Source organism: Clytia hemisphaerica, unplaced genomic scaffold, assembly GCF_902728285.1.
Source record: "Clytia hemisphaerica strain Z4C2 unplaced genomic scaffold, Clytia hemisphaerica genome assembly, whole genome shotgun sequence".
In the NCBI taxonomy this organism is placed as follows: Eukaryota; Metazoa; Cnidaria; class Hydrozoa; order Leptothecata; family Clytiidae; genus Clytia; species Clytia hemisphaerica.
The window spans coordinates 26,245-50,520 of NW_027103617.1; the positions used below are offsets into that span (position 1 = coordinate 26,245).

General features: G+C 34.7%; 2 protein-coding genes across 2 annotated transcripts in view; both read right to left on the bottom strand.

Annotated features, from left to right (window-relative positions):
* LOC136802232 (polycystin-1-like protein 2) overlaps window positions 1–24,276 on the bottom strand; it is a 118,562-nt gene that overhangs the window by 17,968 nt on the left and 76,318 nt on the right. The window lies entirely within an intron of this gene.
* Window positions 21,418–23,322, bottom strand: LOC136802257 (uncharacterized). The gene is made up of 5 exons (XM_067058975.1): window positions 23,045–23,322; window positions 22,603–22,782; window positions 22,344–22,394; window positions 22,047–22,143; window positions 21,418–21,585 (listed from the first exon to the last, which is right to left on the bottom strand). Exons 1-5 carry the CDS (start codon window positions 23,092–23,094, stop codon window positions 21,418–21,420), a joined length of 546 nt encoding a protein of 181 aa, XP_066915076.1. The 5' UTR covers window positions 23,095–23,322.

The following is a 24,276-nucleotide window of genomic DNA, read 5'->3' on the forward strand; positions in this document are numbered from 1 at the left end:
TACGTTCAAAACTGCTTCAGCGTAGACCAGTATTTCTTCTTCTATGTTTGGATCATTTAAAGAGTTGCCAAGACGAGAAAAATAACATCCTTGGCAGTCTTGATGGCCAATCTGCACTTGTCAACCATGTCATCAAGTGTCTGACCATCAAAGGATTTCCCCATTTTCTCCACGATATATCTTAGCCTTATCCAAAAGCATCTGCTTAATCTCAGGAGTCATCCATAACGCATCTTTGTCTCTGATGGTGTTTTTATTTGGAACAAATTAGAAATAATATTAAGTATATATTCAGAGAGTAGGGCACACGACTTCTACGTTGAGTCCCAGAAAGGAGTTTCCCAATCAATGGCATTCAGGCAAGCAGATTCCCCTCCAGCAGCACGAGAAAAGTCCCAAAGCTTGTTTTATAGCTGGAGGGAATATAGTTTCGAAAGTTTTAGTTTTACGAAGGGTATCTGGTGGTGGCAACGTGGATTGAGTGAAGGTAAAAACCCGGAATCTAAAATAGGAGTCCGCGAAGATGAAAAAAATAAGATCAAGGCAAGAAGAGAACACCCAGGACGAAGATGAGTCGGCTCATCAATTAGTTGATGTAACGCATATTGTGAAGCTAACTCGCTAATGTCCTCTCTTGAGAATTTGTAAGTCACCAGTCCACCAAACTGAGTTTTGCGTTAAAGTCAGAGGAAAATAGCTAAAGTGGAGAAACATCAAATTTTTTGATAGTTTCCTCCATTTTGTTAATGCAGAAAATTCTTCTGCCATTTTGACTAGGAGTTCGGTAGAGAAGACAAAGAAGAAGTTTTTTCGAACCAGAATCAACCTCACAAAAAGGCCACTCGTCAGAGAAGACAACTCAGGCCTTCTCTAACAGAAAGACCCCTTCTATAATAAACAACACCACCTATTTTTGAGTTAGATGGGTGATCACATCGAGCAACTCATATTTTCTATCTTCCAAATCATCGCTCTCGAGAGGAATCAAGAACGACTCACCAACAAGAAGATGTCAAACTTATGAGCACTCAAAGGCAGTAATTTGAGCAATCTTTGAAATTTATCAACCCAAACGCTGTTTAGATTCCAATGAGAATTGATAAGGTGTTATCTTTCTCTCTCGGCCCCGGGGTTGGACTCGATATCTCCCGCTAAAAGAAGTAGATAAGCTGAAAAGTATATAAAATATGTAAACCAGAAAAGATGAAACGATAGGGAAGAAGATTGGTAACCCCCCAAACGTAATACCACAGACTTTAATCTCCCGAAAAGATATTTGCAAGAGTTAAAATTCCAACGCACGCTCTTATGCTGAGACTTATTCCCATATCAAGTCAACCGGTTCGACAAATCCAAACCAAACATCCATTACAAAAGTAGCTCCATATTAAAAAACACATATAAAAAAAAACAGTATGTACATTATAAAAGTAGATAGAGAAAAGTTATTGAGATGATGCTCATAACACTTACGCAATCAAAGGATAATGTGAAAAGTAATCAGTAATACTTTGGAAAAGGGCTTCACAAAAAATCGATTGAAGTTAATAAAAAAAAATGAGGTTGCAAAAAAAGTCGCTAACACAAGAAAAATTACAGATGTAAGAAGAAAACTATTCCTGTTTAAGATGTTGTGTTTGAAGGACTGAATGTCATGAAAAATTTGTAGGTTTGGACTTCAAACGTGCTACACAATTGCAATAATATCCGCAAAAACAAAATCAACTGCCCCATCCACAATCAATGCCCTTTGCTTGTTAGAGGTCCAACCTTGCCTTAGTGATATCAAGCCGGATTTTGATATTTTGGTTAGGAAGACCCTTTCTGGCTTTGTACAAGGCTGTACGTTTTCCAAACGAATGAAACTTTACAATCATAGACTGTTTTTCCCTACCAACACGATGAGCTCTGTCTATATCAGTAGAGGAAATGTCTAAGTTTAAATCATTGCAGATTTCAACAACTTTCTCCACACATTTTGGAGCAGACTCGTCGGCCATTTTTTCATTCCGTTAATCCTAAGAAATATCTCTTGAATACTGTTCATGGCTGTCACTTTGTCTGGTGAGAAAATCAACTTGATAGGGACTGCATTTTTATCACATAAATGATGACTGTGGTTTTTAGTTCGGATATCGTGCTTTCTAACTGAAAATTCTTTCTTCGTGATGCATATGTCTTCTTCGAGATGATTTTTTTCTTGTGCGTCAAGACGTTTGTACTTGGTGACTAAAGTTTTAATTCATTAATGTCCGCTTTTGTTGCCGTTCTTTCCAACTCGAGCAATTTTTGTTCCAGGATCTCCTCTTGTTTGGCAGCTTCAGAGGAATTTCTGAGGACTCTTCCTTGACTCATAATGAAACAACAACTTTAAACCAGTTAAAACAGCAAAATAAATCAGTAAATTCAATCAAAAAAGCAAAACATCAGCCAAAAATTGCAATCGCCCTTCGCAATCAACACGCTACATGAGCATGACCGTCCAGTTCCGTGGTCATACGAATTTATACGAAAATAACGAATGTTCTGTGCGTGACGAAAAACAAGTTACGCGAAGCTGGGGTCAGCCGTTCTATTCCTTCACAACAAGTCATGTAAGCAAGTTTCTGACTTCACTTGTCCTCGGTCGGAATAACACAGCGGTTGACCTTGATTAAGCTCTTGTCGGTGTATTGCCAATGGCGGGGAGCTAATGTTCATCGACGCATACCTTTCCTACCGATGAAATGCCTCTCCCATTATCCTAATGTTGTGTAACACATGCTAGTCTTGAGTTACCATAACGCCTTTTTCGGCTCTAAAATCTCACAATTTCATACAGTCATCGTGCTGGGTATCAATCAAAACACAATATTTAAAGTCTGACAAATGTTTCGCTAAATGCCAAGGAAGGTATTTCAAATCTTTATTTGTCGTTATGATTTTAATATCACAAAATCAATTTTCAAATTTGCAGAAAGATTATATTGTGGAGTTTATAGTGGTAAAAGCAGTGTGATTTTGGAAAAACCACGCGTGTGTTGATTTGTCTGTTACTTGGAGAAAAGACATTCGTTATTTTTGAAAACAAAAATGAATTTGACTTAGTCGTCGTGTGATTTTGGAAAAAAACACGCGTGTGTTAATCTGCTTGTTACTTGGAGAAAAGACATTCGTTATTTTCGAAAACACACGCGTGTTCTTCATTTCGAGGTTAAATGAATTTGACCTAGTCTTCGTGTGATTTTGAGAAAAAACACGCGTGTGTTGATCTGCTTTTTACTTGGAGAAAAGACATTCGTTATTTTCGAAAACACACGCGTGTTCCTCATTTTGAGGTTAAATGGGCTCGACTTAATCGTCGTGTGATTTTGGAAAAACCACGCGTGTGTTTATCCATACCAAAATTCCCAAATGTGAAATACGTATATCCCAAGACCTCAAAGCCCTAAAAAAATCACAAACTGAAAATTTTAAAAATCACACGCCAACAGAAAATTTCTGTGCAGTAATGTTGGTTTTCACACGCGTGTGATTTATTGATTTTTTCCTGTGTGTCTTCGCAACATCTTGCCCACACTCAAGCTGCCAGAGTCCAAAGGTCGAAAAATATCAAGATTCTTGATATTTTCTCTTCTAAAGTACCAGAGCCCTAAACGATTCCTCCAATTATACGGTACTGGCCTCTTTAAGTCGCAGAATCGTTTATCGGCCCTGGCTCGCGAGGGTGCAAACTCTGTTTTTCAGTTTTCAACCCACATAGGATTTCGGCCATTTTCGAGAATATCCTCCCAGATGATGTAAACAGGGTAATTTAGGTAGGCCTAGCAATGTTGATCAGGCATCACCACAGATGAGGTCGTAAAAATAAATGTGTTTCTTTAAATTATTAAAACGCGCTCAAAAGTATAAAAATAATCAAACAAAATCAAACATAAAACCTACGGACCTGCCGAGGATACCAACAACTAGCTAGAGAAGTACTACCCACTGGACAAAGTTACCACATGTTTGACCCGTTCTGACAGCATTTTTAGGTGTTCAAAACTATCAAGGACGGTATCTGTACCTATTAGCTATCATTTAGTGAAAAAATTAAGTTCATACCTCATTTTCCCTAGGAGGAGTTAAGTGGAAACCACAGTTGATTGACAACAAGAAATTCAAATATCGACCTGATGCTCGCTAATTACCGGACAACCTTATTCTCGGACAGCATTTTTAGGTGTTCAAAACTATAAAGGACGGTACCTGTACCTATTAGCTATCATTTAGTGAAAAAATTAAGTTCATACCTCATTTTCCCTAGGAGGAGTTAAGTGGAAACTACAGGTGATTGACAACAAGAAATTCAAATATCGACCTGATGCTCGCTAATTACCGGACAACCTTATTCTCGGACAGCATTTTTAGGTGTTCAAAACTATAAAGGACGGTACCTGTACCTATTAGCTATCATTTAGTGAAAAAATTAAGTTCATACCTCATTCTCCCTAGGAGGAGTTAAGCGGAAACCACAGGTGATTCACAACAAGAAATTCAAATTTCGACCTTAGACTTGCTAATTATCGTACAACCTTATTCTCGGACAGCATTTCCAGGTGCTCAAAACTATAAAGGACGGTACCTGTACCTATTAGCTATCATTTAGTGAAAAAATTAAGTTCATACCTCATTTTCCCTAGGAGGAGTTTAGCGGAAACCACTGGTGTTTGTCAGCATTGGAATCAAATTTACAGCATTGGATTCACTTTACCGGACAGTATCTTTTTCGGAAAGCATTTTTAGGTGTTCAAAACTACAATGGACGGTACCTGTGTCTATTGGCTATCATTTAGTGAAAAAAATTAAGATCATTACTCATTTTCCCAAGGAAGAGTTTAGCGGAAACCACTGGTGAATGACAGCACCAGGTTCAAGTTATTACTTGATTTGGACCTTAGGGTCGCTAATTATCGGACAACATCATTTTCAGACAGCATACTTGTGGTGTCATAAAAGATATGGGAAGATATGGGAATACCAATATCCCCCATCGAGTTTCAGTCCGTTATTTTTACCTGGGAGGGGGTAATTAAGGGCCAGCTCAAAAGAGGCTGGTGTTATATGTGAAGAAGAGTGCTTAACTTTTTTTTTAATTGATTTTTTAAATTTAATACTGTGGCGACGTAGTATATGACGTTGTACTAAAACCACGAATCCTTTGAAGTAGACCACGAACATGAGTAGACTTATTTTGTACCCTCAATGGAAATACGCTTTTCTATTTTCAATAAAATCGAAAGATACTGTAGTAATTTTTATACAAATTAAATATACAAACAAGACATTTGACAAACTTAATTTGCATTTACTTTTGTTTGGCAGATTTTTTAATTGACTTAAGGGCTCTGACCATAGTGAATTTTTCATAATTGCCGTGTTTAAAATGTGTTTTCTGACTGATGTAACCAACAAAACTATGGCATGTTATACATTTTCTGTTAGACAGACTATTCCTGAATCTGAAAATTCAAAAATTTCATTGAAAAAATTTGATGAAGAAGAAAATGAAGACTTTTGGGAGGAAGAGTATTTCAACTTTGAAAAGCTTAGTTTCGGCGAAGAAAAAACATTTTGAAAATTTTTTCGCAGTAGATGGTGTATCTTTTACCGAACAATAAAAATTTTTGGGGAAAATTTTTGTAAATGCTTCTTTGTCTCGAAATCTTCAAAATAGTGGTTTTTCATCAATTTTTTATCTGCATTTTTGCAATTAAATTCTTAATTACTCTTAAGGGATTCGATTAAAAAGCAATTCATAAAGGCAATTCTTTGTTAAAAGTGTTAAGGAACCTGAAATATAATTTTTATGTTCAAATACCAAAATCAATTTTTGGACTATGGTCAGAGCCCTTAACCAATTTGTCCAAATCTCTGAAAATCGCTCCAATACTTCTTTTCGGTCCAGCAAATCGCACCAATTTCATAAATTTAGTTTGTTTTGAAGTCAATTCCGTAACGTATGTTTCGGCAATTTCTGTTCGATTTATATTCGGGAATTCGATTGCAGCTTTAGCCAGGCTACGGCATTCAAGATTATCTGCTGTCGAAAACAGTTCTCTTACCAGTTTCGATAAGTCCTCTTCGTTTTTACCAGCTATAACAAGAAAACACATCAATTTATGCGATTTCCTCTTATAAATTACATAAAGTAAGTGATAAGTGCTGTTACCGTGAGTATCACATCTTATGATCCCGTTTTTTTGTGGTTAATAACCACACTCATGAATAAAAGTAACCATGGCAATCATTAGGAATCTTAGATGAAGCCGTGTCAATTAGATCACAAATAAGAAAAGAACAGTTATGTGATTGAGACACGTGCAATAAAGCTCTCATCGTCCGTCTCCACAGGCTAAATTTCGGAGAAATCTCAACTGTGGGTCGCACGGGAAAGTGCTTGTTAAATCCCAGGTTACACAGTGATGCAAAAGACTGAGAAAAAAAAAGAAAATCAAGGAAAAATAAGTCTTTCAGGTTTTACTTCTTTTGGGCAATTCCAAAACGTCAAAATAAACCTCGGCCTAAAATACCCTCAAAGTCATACAATTACTAACACAAACACTTGCTGACACATTTTCAATATAGATATAAGCTCTTCATCTCGGGTTCTTTTCAAAGTATTTCCCATAGTTACATCACAAATTGTTGACTGCCAGATTAAAATCTATACTTGTGCAATCCTAGTTTGTATTCCAAAGAAGGCCTGCGCTACTTACGGTAACAAGCGATATAAAAAAATATGGATAAGAAGGCAATTCATTCATACCTACGACACAAAAGAGATATTTCGATGATTCCAGCTTGTTACAATGCATGTTTCCATTAGGGATCAAATTACAAAGTCGAGGGACTATACCAATGGTGCATAGTTTTTTCAAAGAGATATTATTTGGATATGAGATATTTAGTCCAAACGTGCAAGAAAATTGCTCACCAAATTGATTAGACTCATTTCGCTATCTGTTCTGATGACGTGTTATGGAATAGCCTGACATAATATCGCTACAAATTTTATTTTTCCTACTTATTCCTTCAGCTTCCCCTGAAGAGATTTTCGGTCAAGGAACTGAGGGGATTGTATTCTTTTTTAAATATGAATATCCCGTGGCCTTCGTAAAATCGCCGCGGCTACATGTTTGCTAGGTCTGTACTTTAGAACATTATATCCATTATATTTATAAAAGAAACACAAAAATCGAATGTTTTTCTTCTCTCTGATTGACTATTTCAGATAAAAAAGAATAAACTATCGTGGCTGACTATACTTTAGGCGTACACATTTTCGTGAGGTCAAAAAAATCTCGAAATTTACGACATTTACTTTCTCGAATTTGACGAAGAAATATTTTTCGCAAGCATAAACTTTCGCAAATCAAGACATAAAAATTAATATTTTCACAGAGAAAGATATTTCTTATGAGGCTTAAACAGGCTAAAAAGCGCCATAAATCTTCTAAATTGTCGGGGGCGTACGTTATTTCGTAATTGCGGAAATTGACCCTTTTTTCTTCAGAATTTTGGAAATCGGGCAAAATTCCTTCGGTATTTTGGAATTCTGAAATTGTTGATACTTATCTTACGTTTTCCAACTTATTGTGGATTGGATTGGAATGACATTGATTTGGATCATCTGGCCAGATGATTTGGTAATTTAATACTGTGTTGGTCTTCATCGTCAATTTTCTTTCTTCTTTCTGTTTCCAAGTTATCCAAGTAAGTAAGTTTAAAATTTGAACCTGGAGCAACAAAATTGACTAATTCGTAATTGATGATTGAATTTTACTTGGTGCTTCTTCTACAACAATAATGACACTCGTCTGGTATGTGAAACCTCCTTGTGAGAGGGAAATTCTATAGCGGCCAATTTCCAAATTTTGAAGCGCTGATAACCCAAACGTACATGTCACGGGACACGACCAACAAAGAAAGTAAACTTCTGAAAAAGTTAGCTAATCCCATTATATCGATGTAGATAATTGAAAGACACCTCACATAAACAAAAACTTTTATCGCAAACTTTGAAATTATCTTCCGCTTACAATTGAAATGTGCAGTTACATCAATATGCCTTCTTACCTGTCTTTAAAAATATAAATAAAAGTAATCACGGAAAAGGACGCGAAAAAAAAAGACATAAGTGTGAGAACAGAGTAATCAAATTCGTTAGAAAAAGTACCATTAGAAGTCATAAAAAATCAACCTGAATAAATGCAATCGAAATCCCAGAGAACTTCATAATTCCCCAAACAACATTACATTACTATGTGAAACTCCCATCACATAAATTTTACAATTACGTCAGAGTAGACTACGCTCGCCACCGAAGAGGTTTATTTGGAAAGGGTAATTACATTTTATTGTTCGCTTCTTTTTTAAAGATTGGCCGGGTTGGAAAAGTATGAATTTCTTTGTACATATTTTACCTACCCCAAATATTTAGGAGGCTGAGTTTTAAACAAATGGTCAATTTGAAACGAATGATAAATGTATCAAGGTCTGTTTTATTTACCCCCTGGTGACTTAACAAAAGAGACTTAACTCGATGTTACAATCCAATTATTGAAAGTTTGTCTCGGCCTTTTTATAATGAGCGAGACATACGTTCTCTGATTACGCAATTTTCATATTGACATTTTCGAGGCATTTTGATGTAACTGATGTGGAAAACTTTTGTGGTGAACTATTAACTTTTCCTTAGCATGCATTTCAAATGGGGAAAACTTTTCTCATGAACTATTAACCTTCGCATGCGTCGCATGCGTTTAAAATGGGGAAAACTTTTGTCGTGAACTATTAACTTTTCCTTCACATGCATTTAAAAAATGTGGAAAACTTTTCTCGTGAATTATGAACTTTTCCTTTGCATGTGTTTAAAATGTGGAATATTTTTTTTATGAATTTGGAGATTTTCTTCAACATGCGCTTAAAATGTGGAATACTTTTGTCATGAATTTGGAGATTTCTTTCAACGTGCGTTTAAAACTTGATAAAAAACTTTTGTCGTGAATTATGAACTTTCCTTTGCATGCGTTTAAAATGTGGTTTATACTTTTGTCATGAATTTTCCTTTTTTGCATTCTTTTGGAATAATGAAATTGGTTCCCTGGCTTGAAAACTTTTTGGCATTACTGTAGGTGAGACCAAATTAATTTGTTTGTTCTACAGGCCTGACCGACCCTATTTTTTCAAAATAGAAAAAAATTATAATATTGAATTTGCAACTGAACAAGTTGACAATTAAGGTATTTGTAAATTCATCCCCAAACTTAGATGAATTCAAAATATCACAATGGAAATGACACAAATATCATTCATCCATAAAGGAAAAAGTCTGGTGCTTCAAAATGTCAATCTTGACCTTCTGACCCTAGATTTTAAGAGATTTAATTTTATTATATACTGACTTGCTGACCAGGAATGACCCATATTCTTCGGAAGGCCTTCCTGTAGAACAATAAATAAAATTTGTTGTGCCTTATCTAAAAAAAATTATATTTTGGAAATAGACCTTTTGCTATTTACAATTTCATATTGAATAATTAAAAACTCTAACATTAAAACAAAAACTCAGTTCCTTTTCTTTAGCATTTTTTACACATGATATAGTAAGTTGTATGCAAAAAAAAATTCATCTCTCAGAAATTTTGACTTTTCCTTGGTTTTATTGTAAAACTTTCTTTCTCCACTTGTAAAGTAAAGGTGTGAAGCATGACGCTACAGGTCAAATCTGTGTTTTGACTGGACTCACCAACCCTTATCATTCAACCCTTATCATTATAAGGGTACAGTCTGTTTATTGCGACAACTCTTTTTAAATTCAAGATCCCCTGAGAGTATTTAGTGTTTTCATCTTTAATATATGGCGTTTGTTTGTCATTAAATTTTTTGTTTGCAACTTGCAAATCGAGGAGGCTCTGGATCGCTTCACAACTTTAAACATGACATTCACACTCTCGCCTCTCGCATGTCTTTGCTATGCAAACAGAGTGGAGAGACGGAAGAGTTCTGAAACGCGGGCAATCCCTTTTATATTGATGTGCTTGTTTAGCTTGCTCTTATAAAACAAAATTTCGTAATTTCCGTGTGAGCATTTGTGTGATGAGTGGCGAGGAGCCTTGTAAATTCGTTGTTTTTATAATTTGTTGAATATTTTAGGAATACAATTGTCAGCGAATGAGTCTTAGGGGTGGGTTTACATTTAGGGGAGAATGGATTAAGGAATACAATGATAATCGCACGATTTCTTTTGATCCCATCTTGATTCCTTTGAAAATCATAATTGATTTTCCTTAAGCTTTCTGATTGGTTCATTTCAGAATGCGACTATGGTTTTTCTATATTCAACCATCTTTACATTTCAACTGGACAGAATACAAGTTCATGCTGCATAGTAAAGCTTTAACGAAAAAGTCATTTGCGTAGTTGTCATTATTGTCATCGAAATCATTTTCCAATTTTTTACTCATTTAAAATTAATAGGGAAATTCGTTTACACGATTTCTTTTCAAAACTTAATGGATTTTCTCCTCGTTACGTCCTTTGTCTTAAGAGGCATCCAAATCTACCTTTTGTAACCATGGCAATAACCAGGGGAAGATCGATTATGTTTAAAAAAAAATTTATAAAAGTGATTTTGAGTTTTTGATTCGTTTATGTCTGAATTATTATCGAAAAAGGGAGTGTTAATCGATTCTCCCCTACAGATGTAAACCCACCCTTAGAACTCTCTGTCTTTTAAACGGGTTCATTTTTTTAATTCAGTTCAATTTAATGTTCAAAGTTCGATTGATTAAACACGTAGGTTCATAAAATTTCATTTAATTATTAGTAGAAGTAAATTAAGCTCACATCACCTTCCGGAAATCTATAGTTGTAATAAAGTCCTATTCGTTCATATAATTTAGGGATTGCCCGCGTTTCAGAACTCTTCCGTCTCTCCACTCTGTTTGCATAGCAAAGACATGCGAGAGGCGAGAGTGTGAATGTCATGTTTAAAGTTGTGAAGCGATCCAGAGCCTCCTCGATTTGCAAGTTGCAAACAAAAAATTTAATGACAAACAAACGCCATATATTAAAGATGAAAACACTAAATACTCTCAGGGGATCTTGAATTTAAAAAGAGTTGTCGCAATAAACAGACTGTACCCTTATAATGATAAGGGTTGAATGATAAGGGTTGGTGAGTCCAGTCAAAACACAGATTTGACCTGTAGCGTCATGCTTCACACCTTTACTTTACAAAGTGGAGAAAGTTTTACAATAAACCAAGGAAAAGTCAAAATTTCTGAGAGATGAATTTTTTTTTGCATACTTACTATATCATGTGTAAAAATGCTAAAGAAAAGGAACTGAGTTTTTGTTTTAATGTTAGAGTTTTTAATTATTCAATATGAAATTGTAAATAGCAAAAGGTCTATTTCCAAAATATAATTTTTTTTAGATAAGGCACAACAAATTTTATTTATTGTTCTACAGGAAGGCCTTCCGAAGAATATGGGTCATTCCTGGTCAGCAAGTCAGTATATAATAAAATTAAATCTCTTAAAATCTAGGGTCAGAAGGTCAAGATTGACATTTTGAAGCACCAGACTTTTTCCTCTTTATGGATGAATGATATTTGTGTCATTTCCATTGTGATATTTTGAATTCATCTAAGTTTGGGGATGAATTTACAAATACCTTAATTGTCAACTTGTTCAGTTGCAAATTCAATATTATAATTTTTTCTATTTTGAAAAAATAGGGTCGGTCAGGCCTGTAGAACAACAAATTAATTTGGTCTCACCTACAGTAATGCCAAAAAGTTTCAAGCCAGGGAACCAATTTCATTATTCCAAAAGAATGCAAAAAAGGAAAATTCATGACAAAAGTATAAACCACATTTTAAACGCATGCAAAGGAAAGTTCATAATTCACGACAAAAGTTTTTTATCAAGTTTTAAACGCACGTTGAAAGAAATCTCCAAATTCATGACAAAAGTATTCCACATTTTAAGCGCATGTTGAAGAAAATCTCCAAATTCATAAAAAAAATATTCCACATTTTAAACACATGCAAAGGAAAAGTTCATAATTCACGACAAAAGTTTTCCACATTTTTTAAATGCATGTGAAGGAAAAGTTAATAGTTCACGACAAAAGTTTTCCCCATTTTAAACGCATGCGACGCATGCGAAGGTTAATAGTTCATGAGAAAAGTTTTCCCCATTTGAAATGCATGCTAAGGAAAAGTTAATAGTTCACCACAAAAGTTTTCCACATTGCACATTTCAATTGTAAGCGGAAGATAATTTCAAAGTTTGCGATAAAAGTTTTTGTTTATGTGAGGTGTCTTTCAATTATCTACATCGATATAATGGGATTAGCTAACTTTTTCAGAAGTTTACTTTCTTTGTTGGTCGTGTCCCGTGACATGTACGTTTGGGTTATCAGCGCTTCAAAATTTGGAAATTGGCCGCTATAGAATTTCCCTCTCACAAGGAGGTTTCACATACCAGACGAGTGTCATTATTGTTGTAGAAGAAGCACCAAGTAAAATTCAATCATCAATTACGAATTAGTCAATTTTGCTCCAGGTTCAAATTTTAAACTTACTTACTTGGATAACTTGGAAACAGAAAGAAGAAAGAAAATTGACGATGAAGACCAACACAGTATTAAATTACCAAATCATCTGGCCAGATGATCCAAATCAATGTCATTCCAATCCAATCCACAATAAGTTGGAAAACGTAAGATAAGTATCAACAATTTCAGAATTCCAAAATACCGAAGGAATTTTGCCCGATTTCCAAAATTCTGAAGAAAAAAGGGTCAATTTCCGCAATTACGAAATAACGTACGCCCCCGACAATTTAGAAGATTTATGGCGCTTTTTAGCCTGTTTAAGCCTCATAAGAAATATCTTTCTCTGTGAAAATATTAATTTTTATGTCTTGATTTGCGAAAGTTTATGCTTGCGAAAAATATTTCTTCGTCAAATTCGAGAAAGTAAATGTCGTAAATTTGGAGATTTTTTTGACCTCACAAAAATGTGTACGCCTAAAGTATAGTCAGCCACGATATTTTATTCTTTTTTATCTGAAATAGTCAATCAGAGAGAAGAAAAACATTCGATTTTTGTGTTTCTTTTATAAATATAATGGATATAATGTTCTAAAGTACAGACCTAGCAAACATGTAGCCGCGGCGATTTTACGAAGGCCACGGAATATTCATATTTAAAAAAGAATTGCGTTATCAAAAGGCTGTCGAACCATAAACAGTCTTAGTAATGAAGAGAAGGAATATGGAACCATCAGAGGAACATTATGAAAACCTACAGCTTTCCGAACAAAGCGAAGCACGCAAGCGAAAGAAAGAAGTGGATCAAATCAATTCCGTTTTGGGAGGAAGATGAAATTGAAGCGATGGTAGTCCATGTTGTCTGCGAAAAACACTGGCCCGTTGCCTTCTTCGAAAAGAAAGGGGCCATGGAAAAATGCGACCCGTTGACCCTCTGTCAGTAGAGAAATGCTCGATCCCAACTCCTCCTACAAAAGAAAGACCGACCAAGAAATCATCGTTGGAGACTAAGAAGATCAAATTGATGGGCGCAGCCAATTGTAAATCCCTTCTTGAAGGGTCCAATCTAAATTGCAAAAGGAGTGAGAACTTTCCTTGATTGCTTACGAATGCGAAGATGGGATGTGAATCTAATCCAAAACTTTCATTCCCGCCTACTCCATCAAAGTTTACCAATTGCTGACGTTGCACGTTTGCCATGCGTGTTTTTAAAATGTTATGGTTGGATGCCACTTTTTCAATGGTTTCAATGGAATAAAAAAGTGTGGTGCGCTGTGGATGGAGTTCAAAAAAGTCATTTGATGGAATGCTGCCTTCAAACGTTCGTAGTAAACTGACAGCTACTTTCTAGTTTAAGCCAGTGAGTACCAGGGCTATATATCATCAAATAACATCCAGATAAATCTAAGAAAAATTTGAAAAGCTCTCATGGATCAAAACACTACCCTCAACATAATCTCAGCAAAAGCTGAGATGAAACATAGATGAATTGAATGTGGTTGTGAAAGTATTTGGATTTAAAAATCCGACAAAATAAGCAAAATTCCTGTCTAGAGCATTTTTTGTTGCTTTCACTTTCAGGTTTAAATCTCGCGGCATTAAAGTTCAGGGTATTGTTTCATTAAAAAGCAACAGTTTTCTGCCAGTATTTTTCATTGATTTTTTTCTAAATAATAGCAAATAGACATAAGTACCGTCGAAATTTTAATTTCTTGTTGTCAACTGACTGTGGTTTCCGCTAAACTCCTCCTAAGGAAAAGGAGGTATGAACTTAATTTTTTCACTGCTCGTTGAAATTAAGGTCTTATTTCCCTATTTCAAAATAATTTTGAGATTGATTTCAAAATTTTCGTTTCCATAGTGATGCTATTGTTTAAGGCCGGTCTTGAGTTTATCAAACTTCTAATTTGTAAAAGACCTATTGATTAGGAGTCTAATAAAAGAAAAACAAACAAGTCTCATAATAGCTTTTGATTCTATTGATTTGTTGATATAAAGGGGAAAGGGATCTTTTCCCCGCCAAAGATTTTTCCCGCTCGAAATACAGCTGGAGGCTAGAAACAAAAGAGTAAATTCTAAAAGATATGGCAAAAACATTGTGGCATGAGCAATATATTTTTCAATTAACCAACAACGAGCAATTATTTTATTTTTTGACGATATATTTCGATCTATTGATCATCTTCAGGTCTAAAATTCAATAAAAACAAGATTATAAAAATCTCCGATAAAAATGTATATGTTCACATATCTACAGTAAAAACAACCATAAGCTTACAGAAAAAAGTGAGAAATGAAAATGCTACTGCAAAAAAAAATATAATATGTAATAAAATTGTTGCTACTAAGGAAAATCCCATGTGACAACAAACAATAAAAGAATAAAAAACTACAATTAAAACTTGACTACTAATGTACGGCTTCTATACTCGTCTTTTGTGTTCAGTTGAGGCTTTAATTGATTAATAAAAAGTGCCTCTAGTGTCATTAAATGGCTTGCCGAACGAGAACTACCTTTCAAAATGGCTACGTCATCCATTGTTAATGAGTGCTGGCATGACGTCATGTGAATGGTAACGGGTGCGATGCGATGATAAGATGTCGCCGTGTTTGGCCAACATAGCACGAATTACATCGTGGACAGGTAATTTTATAAACTACACCACTTTTTAAGGATTTTTCCACGGAGGACTTCAATGATGGTAGCACTGTTTTTAACTTTTTCAAAGTAAATATGACACGACAAGGGGCTTTCAACTTTCCAAGGTTATATTTCAATTCCTCAGATAATTTTCCCCTGTATTCAACAAAAAACATTTTCGGCTCATCTTCTTCATCTTCATTTTCTTCCACCACAGGAGGTTCTTCTTTTTCAAACAATTTGTTTAAAGTATCTCGTATGATAGAATCAACTAGCGGTTCGGGATATTGATTTCTGTTAAGGATTACTTTAGCACGCTCTAAACCCTCATGGAATGTTTTGTAAGAGCTACATGCTCTGAAAATACGATGAATCATTCCAATAACAACAGATTTTTTATACTTTAATGGAGCAAGAGCGTGAAAATTCATTAGTTAACCAGTATCTGTGTCTTTTGTATACCAAGACGACTCTAACTTATTCTCTGAGCGGGTAATCTTCATATCAAGAAATGGGATTGTACAGCAGTTTGTTTCCCTTTCTACGGTAAACTTCAGCGACGGATGTAGCGAATTTATCTCTTCAAGTTTCTGGTCGATAGCGTTCTTATTTATATCTCGTAGTATATCGTCCATATATCGAGTGTAAAGTACCGCATCGTTACTTATTGCTGCGTCGAAGGTACTCATCCAAGCGTTGGCTAACATTGGGGCTGGTGGACTACCCATTGCTAACCCATCAATTTGTCTGAATAGACCATCATTTGTTGACATTATAACATTCTTGCTACAAACATTTAGCAGTTTCGTAAACGTGTTCTTATTAATAGGTGGTTTTTTTAGCGTACCGTCGTAGAGCAAGTTTGCGCAAACTTCAATGGCTTCGTCGACTGGAACATTCGTATATAATGAGACAACATCAAAACTGACCATCTCTTTGTCATCTTGCAGGACAATATCAGCTAACTGGTCAGCAATTTCTTTTGTAGATGAGTTGATTTTGCATTCTGGAACAGCAGATAACCAGTCAGCCATTTGTTTTGCAATGTTGAAGTAGGGTGATCCTGGCATAGATAATACTGGTCGAATTGGTATACCGTTCTTATGTATTTTTGCCAGTCCGTATAATCGTGGAGGTTGACTTCCTATCGGCTTTAGTTTTAGAAAGAGAGCGTCACTAATTTCATTATCTCTTTTAAGTTTTCGAGCAACTTACATATCTTTTCCTCTTCCTTTAAAACCGGGTTTTTGGCGTTCTTTCGTGTCGATATAACCTTTTCAAATTGGGGCAAACTCAATATGTCCATTATTTTCTGGTCGTAAGTGGTGATCTTCATCAAACAAATACCTACTCCTTTATCAAAAGGAACCGCCAACAGTTTATTTTCTTTTAGGTAACGTTTTGTAAGGGATAAGTTACGGGTTGTATGTTGTTTCTTGCATTTCTTTATATAAGCCAGTGTTTTTATGTTGATGTCAGTAATGATGGCGTCTTCAACGTTCTTTTCTTTGCAATAGTTTATCAAACCATCGAGTTCAGCAAGAATATCGTTTTGATCAAATCTGTCCAAAATCGCATTCTTAGGACCGAGAGAGAGCGTTTCTAACACATACTTTGGAGGTGTCGAATCAAGTTGGTAACATAGGACGGTATTCTTGACATTAAATAGCGGTTTGTCTTGTTCTCTTGATAAATGAGACAGTTTTTTATCTAGATTTGATGACTGTTTTTTCCTTGTTAAACGAATATCATATCTTGTATGAAGTACAACTGATGCACGACATTTGATTGGTAGCTTTTCTTTAAACGTTTTTCTAGCTTTTGTAAGGTTATCATTCAATGTGGATGTGTGAATTTTAGCATTAATGACTTCTTTGCGCAAAAGTCGTATTTGAAACTCGTGCACTGAACGATCATCAAAGCATCCATTCTTTGGTATTCGGAACTTTAAAAATCTTGGAACAATTTGAGATTTCAGACAAGATTCCAAAAAATCGATACGCAGACTGTTATTTGTAATCTTTCTCAGAATTGAGCGATACTGCAAATATTCTTTCCAGCAGCCATGGCGTTCCAACTCCAAGGTGTATAAGCGATATGGCAAAAACATTGTGGCATGAGCAATATATTTTTCAATTAACCAACAACGAGCAATTATTTTATTTTTTGACGATATATTTCGATCTATTGATCATCTTCAGGTCTAAAATTCAATAAAAACAAGATTATAAAAATCTCCGATAAAAATGTATATGTTCACATATCTACAGTAAAAACAACCATAAGCTTACAGAAAAAAGTGAGAAATGAAAATGCTACTGCAAAAAAAAATATAATATGTAATAAAATTCTAAAAGGGCCATGGGATCTCTATTGAGATAATGAAACCATTTAACAATGGGATAAAAACATTTCTTTATTGTATTGTGGACCATTTGTTTGCTTATTAACAAGAAAACAAATCGTAAAAGGACCATTGGATCTTTTATCTATTGAGGTGATAAAGCCATTTAATGTATTTTAGCTATCGGAGTTAATTGAATCTATATACATTTCTTTATTGTATTATGGGCCATTTGTTTGCTTATTGCGTAAAAAATATTCTGGAAATTAGGTCAGTAAAATCTCTACAAGCAACGATCACCTAGTAAATTACCTTAAAATTGTTATAGCGGGATTAATTTTAAAACTTCGACGAAATTTTCTATTTCATTCCATTGAAATTATAATAAATAAACGAAGTTTGTTCAGGAGGATATGGTTTCATATCTATACTTAAAGATATAAAGGCTTTTATCTATTGAAATGATTAAGAAATCGTCTTTTTCAACTTTTGACCGCCCAAAATTCAAAGAAAAAAAATCCAATATAAACCCCCTTGACAAAAACTGATAGAAAGAGTTCGGCTCAAGACATTGTCAAAAATTCAAGATGTAGAATTTAGAAATAGTCCCACAGCTTCAAAAATACTGATTTTTTTTTTATTAAGGACATATTTCCACAATTTGAATTTATAAAATTTCTTCAACATTAATTTTTATGGGTACCATTAAAAAGCAAAATTAATGTAGATTTTGAATATATCGCTTTAAAACGAAAAGTTGAAAATTTTTATGGCTAAAAATCGAATTAAAAATATCTCATGAAAAAAGATATTCACACCGGAAGATACGACCTTAATAGCAACGAGCTGAATGATAGCTAATACAGCTATCGTCCATTTTAGTTTTGAACACCTAAATATGCTGTCCGAAAAATATACTTTCCGGTAAAGTGAATCCAATGCTGGAAATTTGAATTCAATGCTGACAAACGCCAGTGGTTTCCGCTAAACTCCTCACAGGGAAAATGAGGTATGAACTTAATTTTTTCATTAAATGATATCTGATAGGTACAGGTACCGTCCATTATAATTTTGAACACCAAAAAATGCTGTCCGGGAATAAGGTTGTCCGATAATTATCGAGCAGATGGTCGAAATTTGAATTTCTTTTTGTCAATCACCTGTGGTTTCCGCTTAACTCCTTCTAGGGAAAATGAGGTATGAACTTAATTTTTTCACTAAATGATAGCTAATAGCCGTCCTTTATAGTTTTGAAGATCTAAAAATGCTGTCCGAGAAGTAAAGTTGTCCGATATTTAGCGAGCATAAGGTCGAAATTTGAATTTCTTGTTGTCAATCACCTGTGGTTTCCGCTTAACCTCTCCTATGGAAAATGAGGTATGAACTTAATTTACTCATTAAATGATAGCTAATAGGTACAGGTACCGTCCATTATAGTTTTGAACACAATACTGTCCGGCAAAGTGAATCCAATGCCCGGTAAAGTGAATCCAATGCTGGAAATTCAAATATTCAAGAATGGCTGAAGCTGAGGATAGATCGAAGCAGATTGATTGGGAAATCGTCCCTAACAAACTACGCATGGTAGGCTGTCTACTGTCCTGTTCCTGTCTACTGTCACCCAATTCACCCCCATCCCACTACTGTAGATGAACATGCTGTCTCTATTCAATTTGTTACAAAAATACTCAAACATATTTTTTATCACTGTCCAGATATGAAAAATGTATCTGTTAGAGATATGAAATGTAAAAATAAAACCTTAAAGTAATTTCACGATCGAAACTCTGTAGCATTCAATCTATACCTTACATAAATACTAGCAAGTAGCTGTCACTATGAATGCCTTGCGAACGCATTCATAATTGAGAATGAACGTTTGAAGCCCGCATTCCACCAGATCGTTTTATTCGAGCGCCTTCCAGTAAGCGCACAGCTAGAAATTTCTATTCGCTGAGCGCTTGTCTCATTCCTTTGAAACCATTTGAACAGCACAATATCGAAAATATTTAATAAAAACACCAAAGTCAAATATCTTTCTTCTCTCTGATCACGGTGATCTTTCATTGGATCATTCGGATTCAAAATTCCTTGTTTTAGCCAAACTTTACGAAATTGACTGAGAAAAAAATGTTTTCTTTTTCTTTTATCCTTTAGAGGGCAAAAATAAGTACATTATGTGAAAATTCCTATCCGGAATTATCTTGATTCCAATTTACAGGGACCTCAACCGGGATGAGTTATTGATTTTAATCTTATAAGTAGCTGCTTATAAGAAAAGTAAAAGTGCTCTTATTTTGCGCCGTCCCTCGTTTACTTTGAAAGGACAAATAACCGAAGGGTATATCACCGTCTATCAAGAGTTATCGATTTGATGCTTAGAAAGAAAAACGGTTATAATCACTCATAGTTTGGGGCATATTCAATTATCCAGTCTTTGGCCTATAGCCCAAGAACTTTTTGTACTGTATATATATGCTTTTATTTGGGCTATTACTTTTCGTAGAAAAACTTTTTCTGCTCACTTTGGGCCTCAGTTGAGTATATTGAGTAGATTTTGGGTTGGGAAATAGGTAAAAAGTAAAATTATACATAAACATGTTTGAGTGTTTGAGAGTATTTTGACTTGACTTTTTTTCTTATCTTTACCACCACAAAATTATCCAACAGAATAGAACTTATAAACTATTTTCAAGTATAAAAATATTTGGCTGAAGCAAACTTTGTACAAATTTTATATATTTAATGATAAAGGAAAAACATCTCGAAATTCTTTTATTATACTCCTTTGTGACAGTACTTTTTCTGTTGGGAAGTTCGAAGCTTTTCCACCGAACAGAATTGAGCACTAATAACTAATAATTCCAATAAAAAAATAATTTCAGACAGTGCTTTAGGCATCATAACTTTGCCTGAAAATGCAATGACTACAAAGTGGATTTGTACCGTCAAGGGCTCTAACTTGGGACAGTCTGACAAAACATTCATTTTATCGAACCTCCAAAGTCATTTAATCAACATAGTCGCAAATCATGGAAAACAAACTTGTTGTCAACAGAGATTTAACAGTGAAAATACAGTCCAGAAAGTCAATCATCCCATGATATGACCACTCGTCCCAAGTTAGAGCTGTTGACGGTACTGTGTGTCAGATATCCAAAACAATAACAATCCATTATATGTGATATATACATGTCAATGTCGTAACGTACGTACTTTCAATTTTTTTGCGGAACTTCTAAAATTTCAGAATTTTTGGGCACTTTCTTCGTACATATTCGCTTATCCTTTTCTTGTCCTGGATCCAATCAAAACCTGCACGTAAAAGCCATCCCTAAATCAGTCACTTTTATAACATTATAACTCGGTCTTTGACGACTGGGAAGATTGAACGACAAAATTTTGAGAGTTAAATAAAGTAAAGTTTGAAGTTTATCTTTCAGCGCAGTCTAAAGGGTTAGGTGAAATCATGTTTGAACTTCTCCTCTCGTTTGAATTGATTTGGTTTTACAGGAATAAATTTACAAGGGCTAGCATTGCTGGAACTGTCGCTGGTGGTACTCGTGATATCAATGAATTAAGGAGCCGAAACATGAATACAGAAATGTGTTAATCTTTCCTCCCATCACATTTTCTTGCCATGTATACTACTTATAGAGAGTATGACACCTTATTGCTTGAAAACCCCACAGCATTTCATATCAGAGTCTTTACTTCATTTAATCCTCCCTCTTGAGATTATCACATCTTAATACAAACATTACAGCAAAGACTTCAAATACAGCTTTGATATCAACGTAAAAGAAAATAACCTGTTCGTAAACTTCTAGATTGATTATGTGTATCAAGTAAATCTTTGTGATTTAGCCCGTGGAAATGTTTCAGATGCTGAGTGCCCCTTTGCCATATTGCAAAGAGGACAGACATCAGTGGCAGTTGTGTTTTTCTTAATGATCGGTGTGATATGTTTGAAGTTTTGCACAATCTTTGATTGTTGCAGCTTTGCAGACTCCTAAAAATAATAAGAATGATAACATCATATATTGAAAGTGGCTTGCTTCGAAAAATTCAACAGCCGTTAGGCAGCGGAGGAATTGTCTATACCAAGGGCCACTATGATGAAGATATACATGCAAATCATTCTAGATATTCGTAGCATTCGAAAGAAAGATTTTCCAGTCAAACTTGTTTCTAGTTCTCTGCTTATGAACTTTTCTGCCTGTACCAGCTCTAGTCGTCACACCTTGACCATTAGGATCGCTACTAAGAATGTACTCTTCTATGCTTAATTGTATGGGGGGTCATGATTAAGCGATATTTGTATGATACGTACGAAAAGTCATAAAATAGGGGAGGGTCATTATTAAGTGATTTTAAGATTGAAAAATTCGAGAAAAAAAAGGAAAATGACCCCACTACAATTAAGCACAAAAGATAAATGGTTTGATAGATGATGAAAAAAAAATTAATTACCTTCGTATATCCTTTATGCTTCTTCGATAAGTGTGACCATATGTCACGTGAATGATCGTCTTTTGAACAGGCTCTAATAGGGCAGTAAATACCCCATCTGCAAAAAAAATTTTGAAAATTTCTTAGAGGCTTTAGATTATATTATATCCCGGAAAGTACTCGTTATCTTGCAAAACTGTTCAACAAAAATATAGGGTTTTCTTTGCTGCATAATACAGGCTGCAGGTTTGTCTTAATAAATGAAATTAAAACCCTATTCTTTAAAAATGATTCCAAAATGCCCAAAAACGTTTATACCTTTGCTTTGAATTTTGAATGTAAGAAACGACAGGAGTCTCAGTGCCAAATCTGAAATGGTGATAAGAAGTTATTTTAATAACCATGTTTTCATAATCAGGTTAAGAGCATATCATTAAAAAGTGTAATGATAAAGTAATGCCAAATGATCTCTCATGTAGAGAACCAGTGTTATCATTTTGTTATCATTCGAATAGCAGCAAAACAGATAAATAATTTAAAAATTTTCGATACCAAAGAGTAAAGAGTAAACACTCACTCCTCAATCAGACGTTGGGATATTCGCTTTCCTATGCTATGGGCAGTCGCTTCCAGCATTTTCATTTCATTCGTTTTAAGTTTGCCCCTGATGTGTGATCTCCAAGATAGTTCATCAGTGCTTGGAAAAAACCTTGCTGAAGGCAGCAAATACGTCGAAAGTTGAGCTTGGGTAAAAAATCTGTAAAGAGAAATAAAAAAGGAATTTTTTAGTGGAAAGATTCAATTCATAGAATTTCTATGATAAAAATTTGCTGAAAAAATTCCACTAGCAGAAATGCGTAAGTAACAAAACCCTTACATAATGAAAAAAGAAGTTCATGTAACTTTTGTTGTAACGTAATTTTCAAAGGGATGTCAGGCTAAACCTCATGTTGATAAAATACCTCAAATCAAATTTTTCATCCACTCGTCAAGAAAAGTCATTTTGAATTAGAGCTTACTTTGGTTGCCTTTTCCATCGGAGTGTGGGATGTCTTTGACTTCTTGCCATCTTTGCGACGTCTTTCTTTCTGGAAAAAATAGAATAATTACATTAACATTATAATCTTAGTCTGGTAAGTAACCACTGGATTGAAGACATTTGGGGTTAGGGTAGGAACACTGTTTTACGAGGACCCTAAAGAAGCAGCTGAAGATTTTGCAGAAGAATCTGATGAGGAGCATGCTGAGCCATCTGGAGCATCTTCTTTCCTTGACTCTGTCTCACTTTCAGTGTTACTCGTGGTGTTTGATGGTCCTTTAACCTGACAAGGAGAGAAATAAAATTTAGTAATGTCCTGTGAATAAACTACCCTAAATTAGGCATTTAATATAGCCTAAACCTAGAAAAAGAAAAACCCTTTATCGTTTTAGCAATGTTTTACCAAAGCTCTGGGGTATATTATATCCCATATTTAGCCTTAATTATACTAAGTTTATTTAAAACATTATGTGGCCTAAACAATAAACATACCAAATGTAAAAAATACCTTTTTCTTGACCCTTTTTTTGGCCTTTTCTTTTTTCAACTATAAAAAGAAAAGAGAAAGATCAGTAAATGATACAGTTTTCAGTGAGAAAATGATAGCTGCTACAGGCAAGATAGAAGTAAATTTGAAGAATACTTACAAATACTAAAATGTGGCAACCTCAAATAATAGGCCTTGTGTCAGTATGTTGTTTGTCATGTAACAGTGTCTTCTGTCTTATAATTTTAAGTAAGTTGTTTGTCATGTAACAGTGTCTTGTCTTATAATGGTTCAGTAAGTTGTTTGTCATGTACCAGTGTCTATGTCTTATAATGTCAAATCAATGTAAATGTTGCAGGCCTCCCAGCCAATTTTTGCCATTTAGTTAGTAAAATTGGGATGTCTGGTGGTCCTGCTGTTGAAGTCAGTGTGTGTGAAGTGTTGAAGTAGGTTCTGAAAGATGAAAAATTTAAAAGTATATAGGCTTCACCACTGACTTTCATGATGAAGCATGGACTGAATACAGTAAAAAGTACTTGAAATATTTTTTAAAGGCATATCTTTTCATAATTTCTGGAGATCCTTTCACATTTTGCCATGATTTCTTTAAGTCGTTTTTTCTTACTTTTGTTAGTCTTAGCTATTTTGAAAAAACCTAAACATAAGAAAAGTTTAATATCATGTGACAATGTATCCAAATAATGATATAAAGTATTTTAGTGAGC

Bases quoted from the DNA above. Each gene is read 5' to 3' on its own strand.
- LOC136802257 (XM_067058975.1), bottom strand. From the start codon at position 23,094: ATGGCAAGAAGTCAAAGACATCCCACACTCCGATGGAAAAGGCAACCA. The intron at 22,783-23,044 runs GTAAGCTCTAAT...TTCTCTTTACAG, and splicing joins CGATGGAAAAGGCAACCAAA to ATTTTTTACCCAAGCTCAAC. The intron at 21,586-22,046 runs GTAATTAATTTT...TATTATTTTTAG, and splicing joins AGCATAAAGGATATACGAAG to GAGTCTGCAAAGCTGCAACA.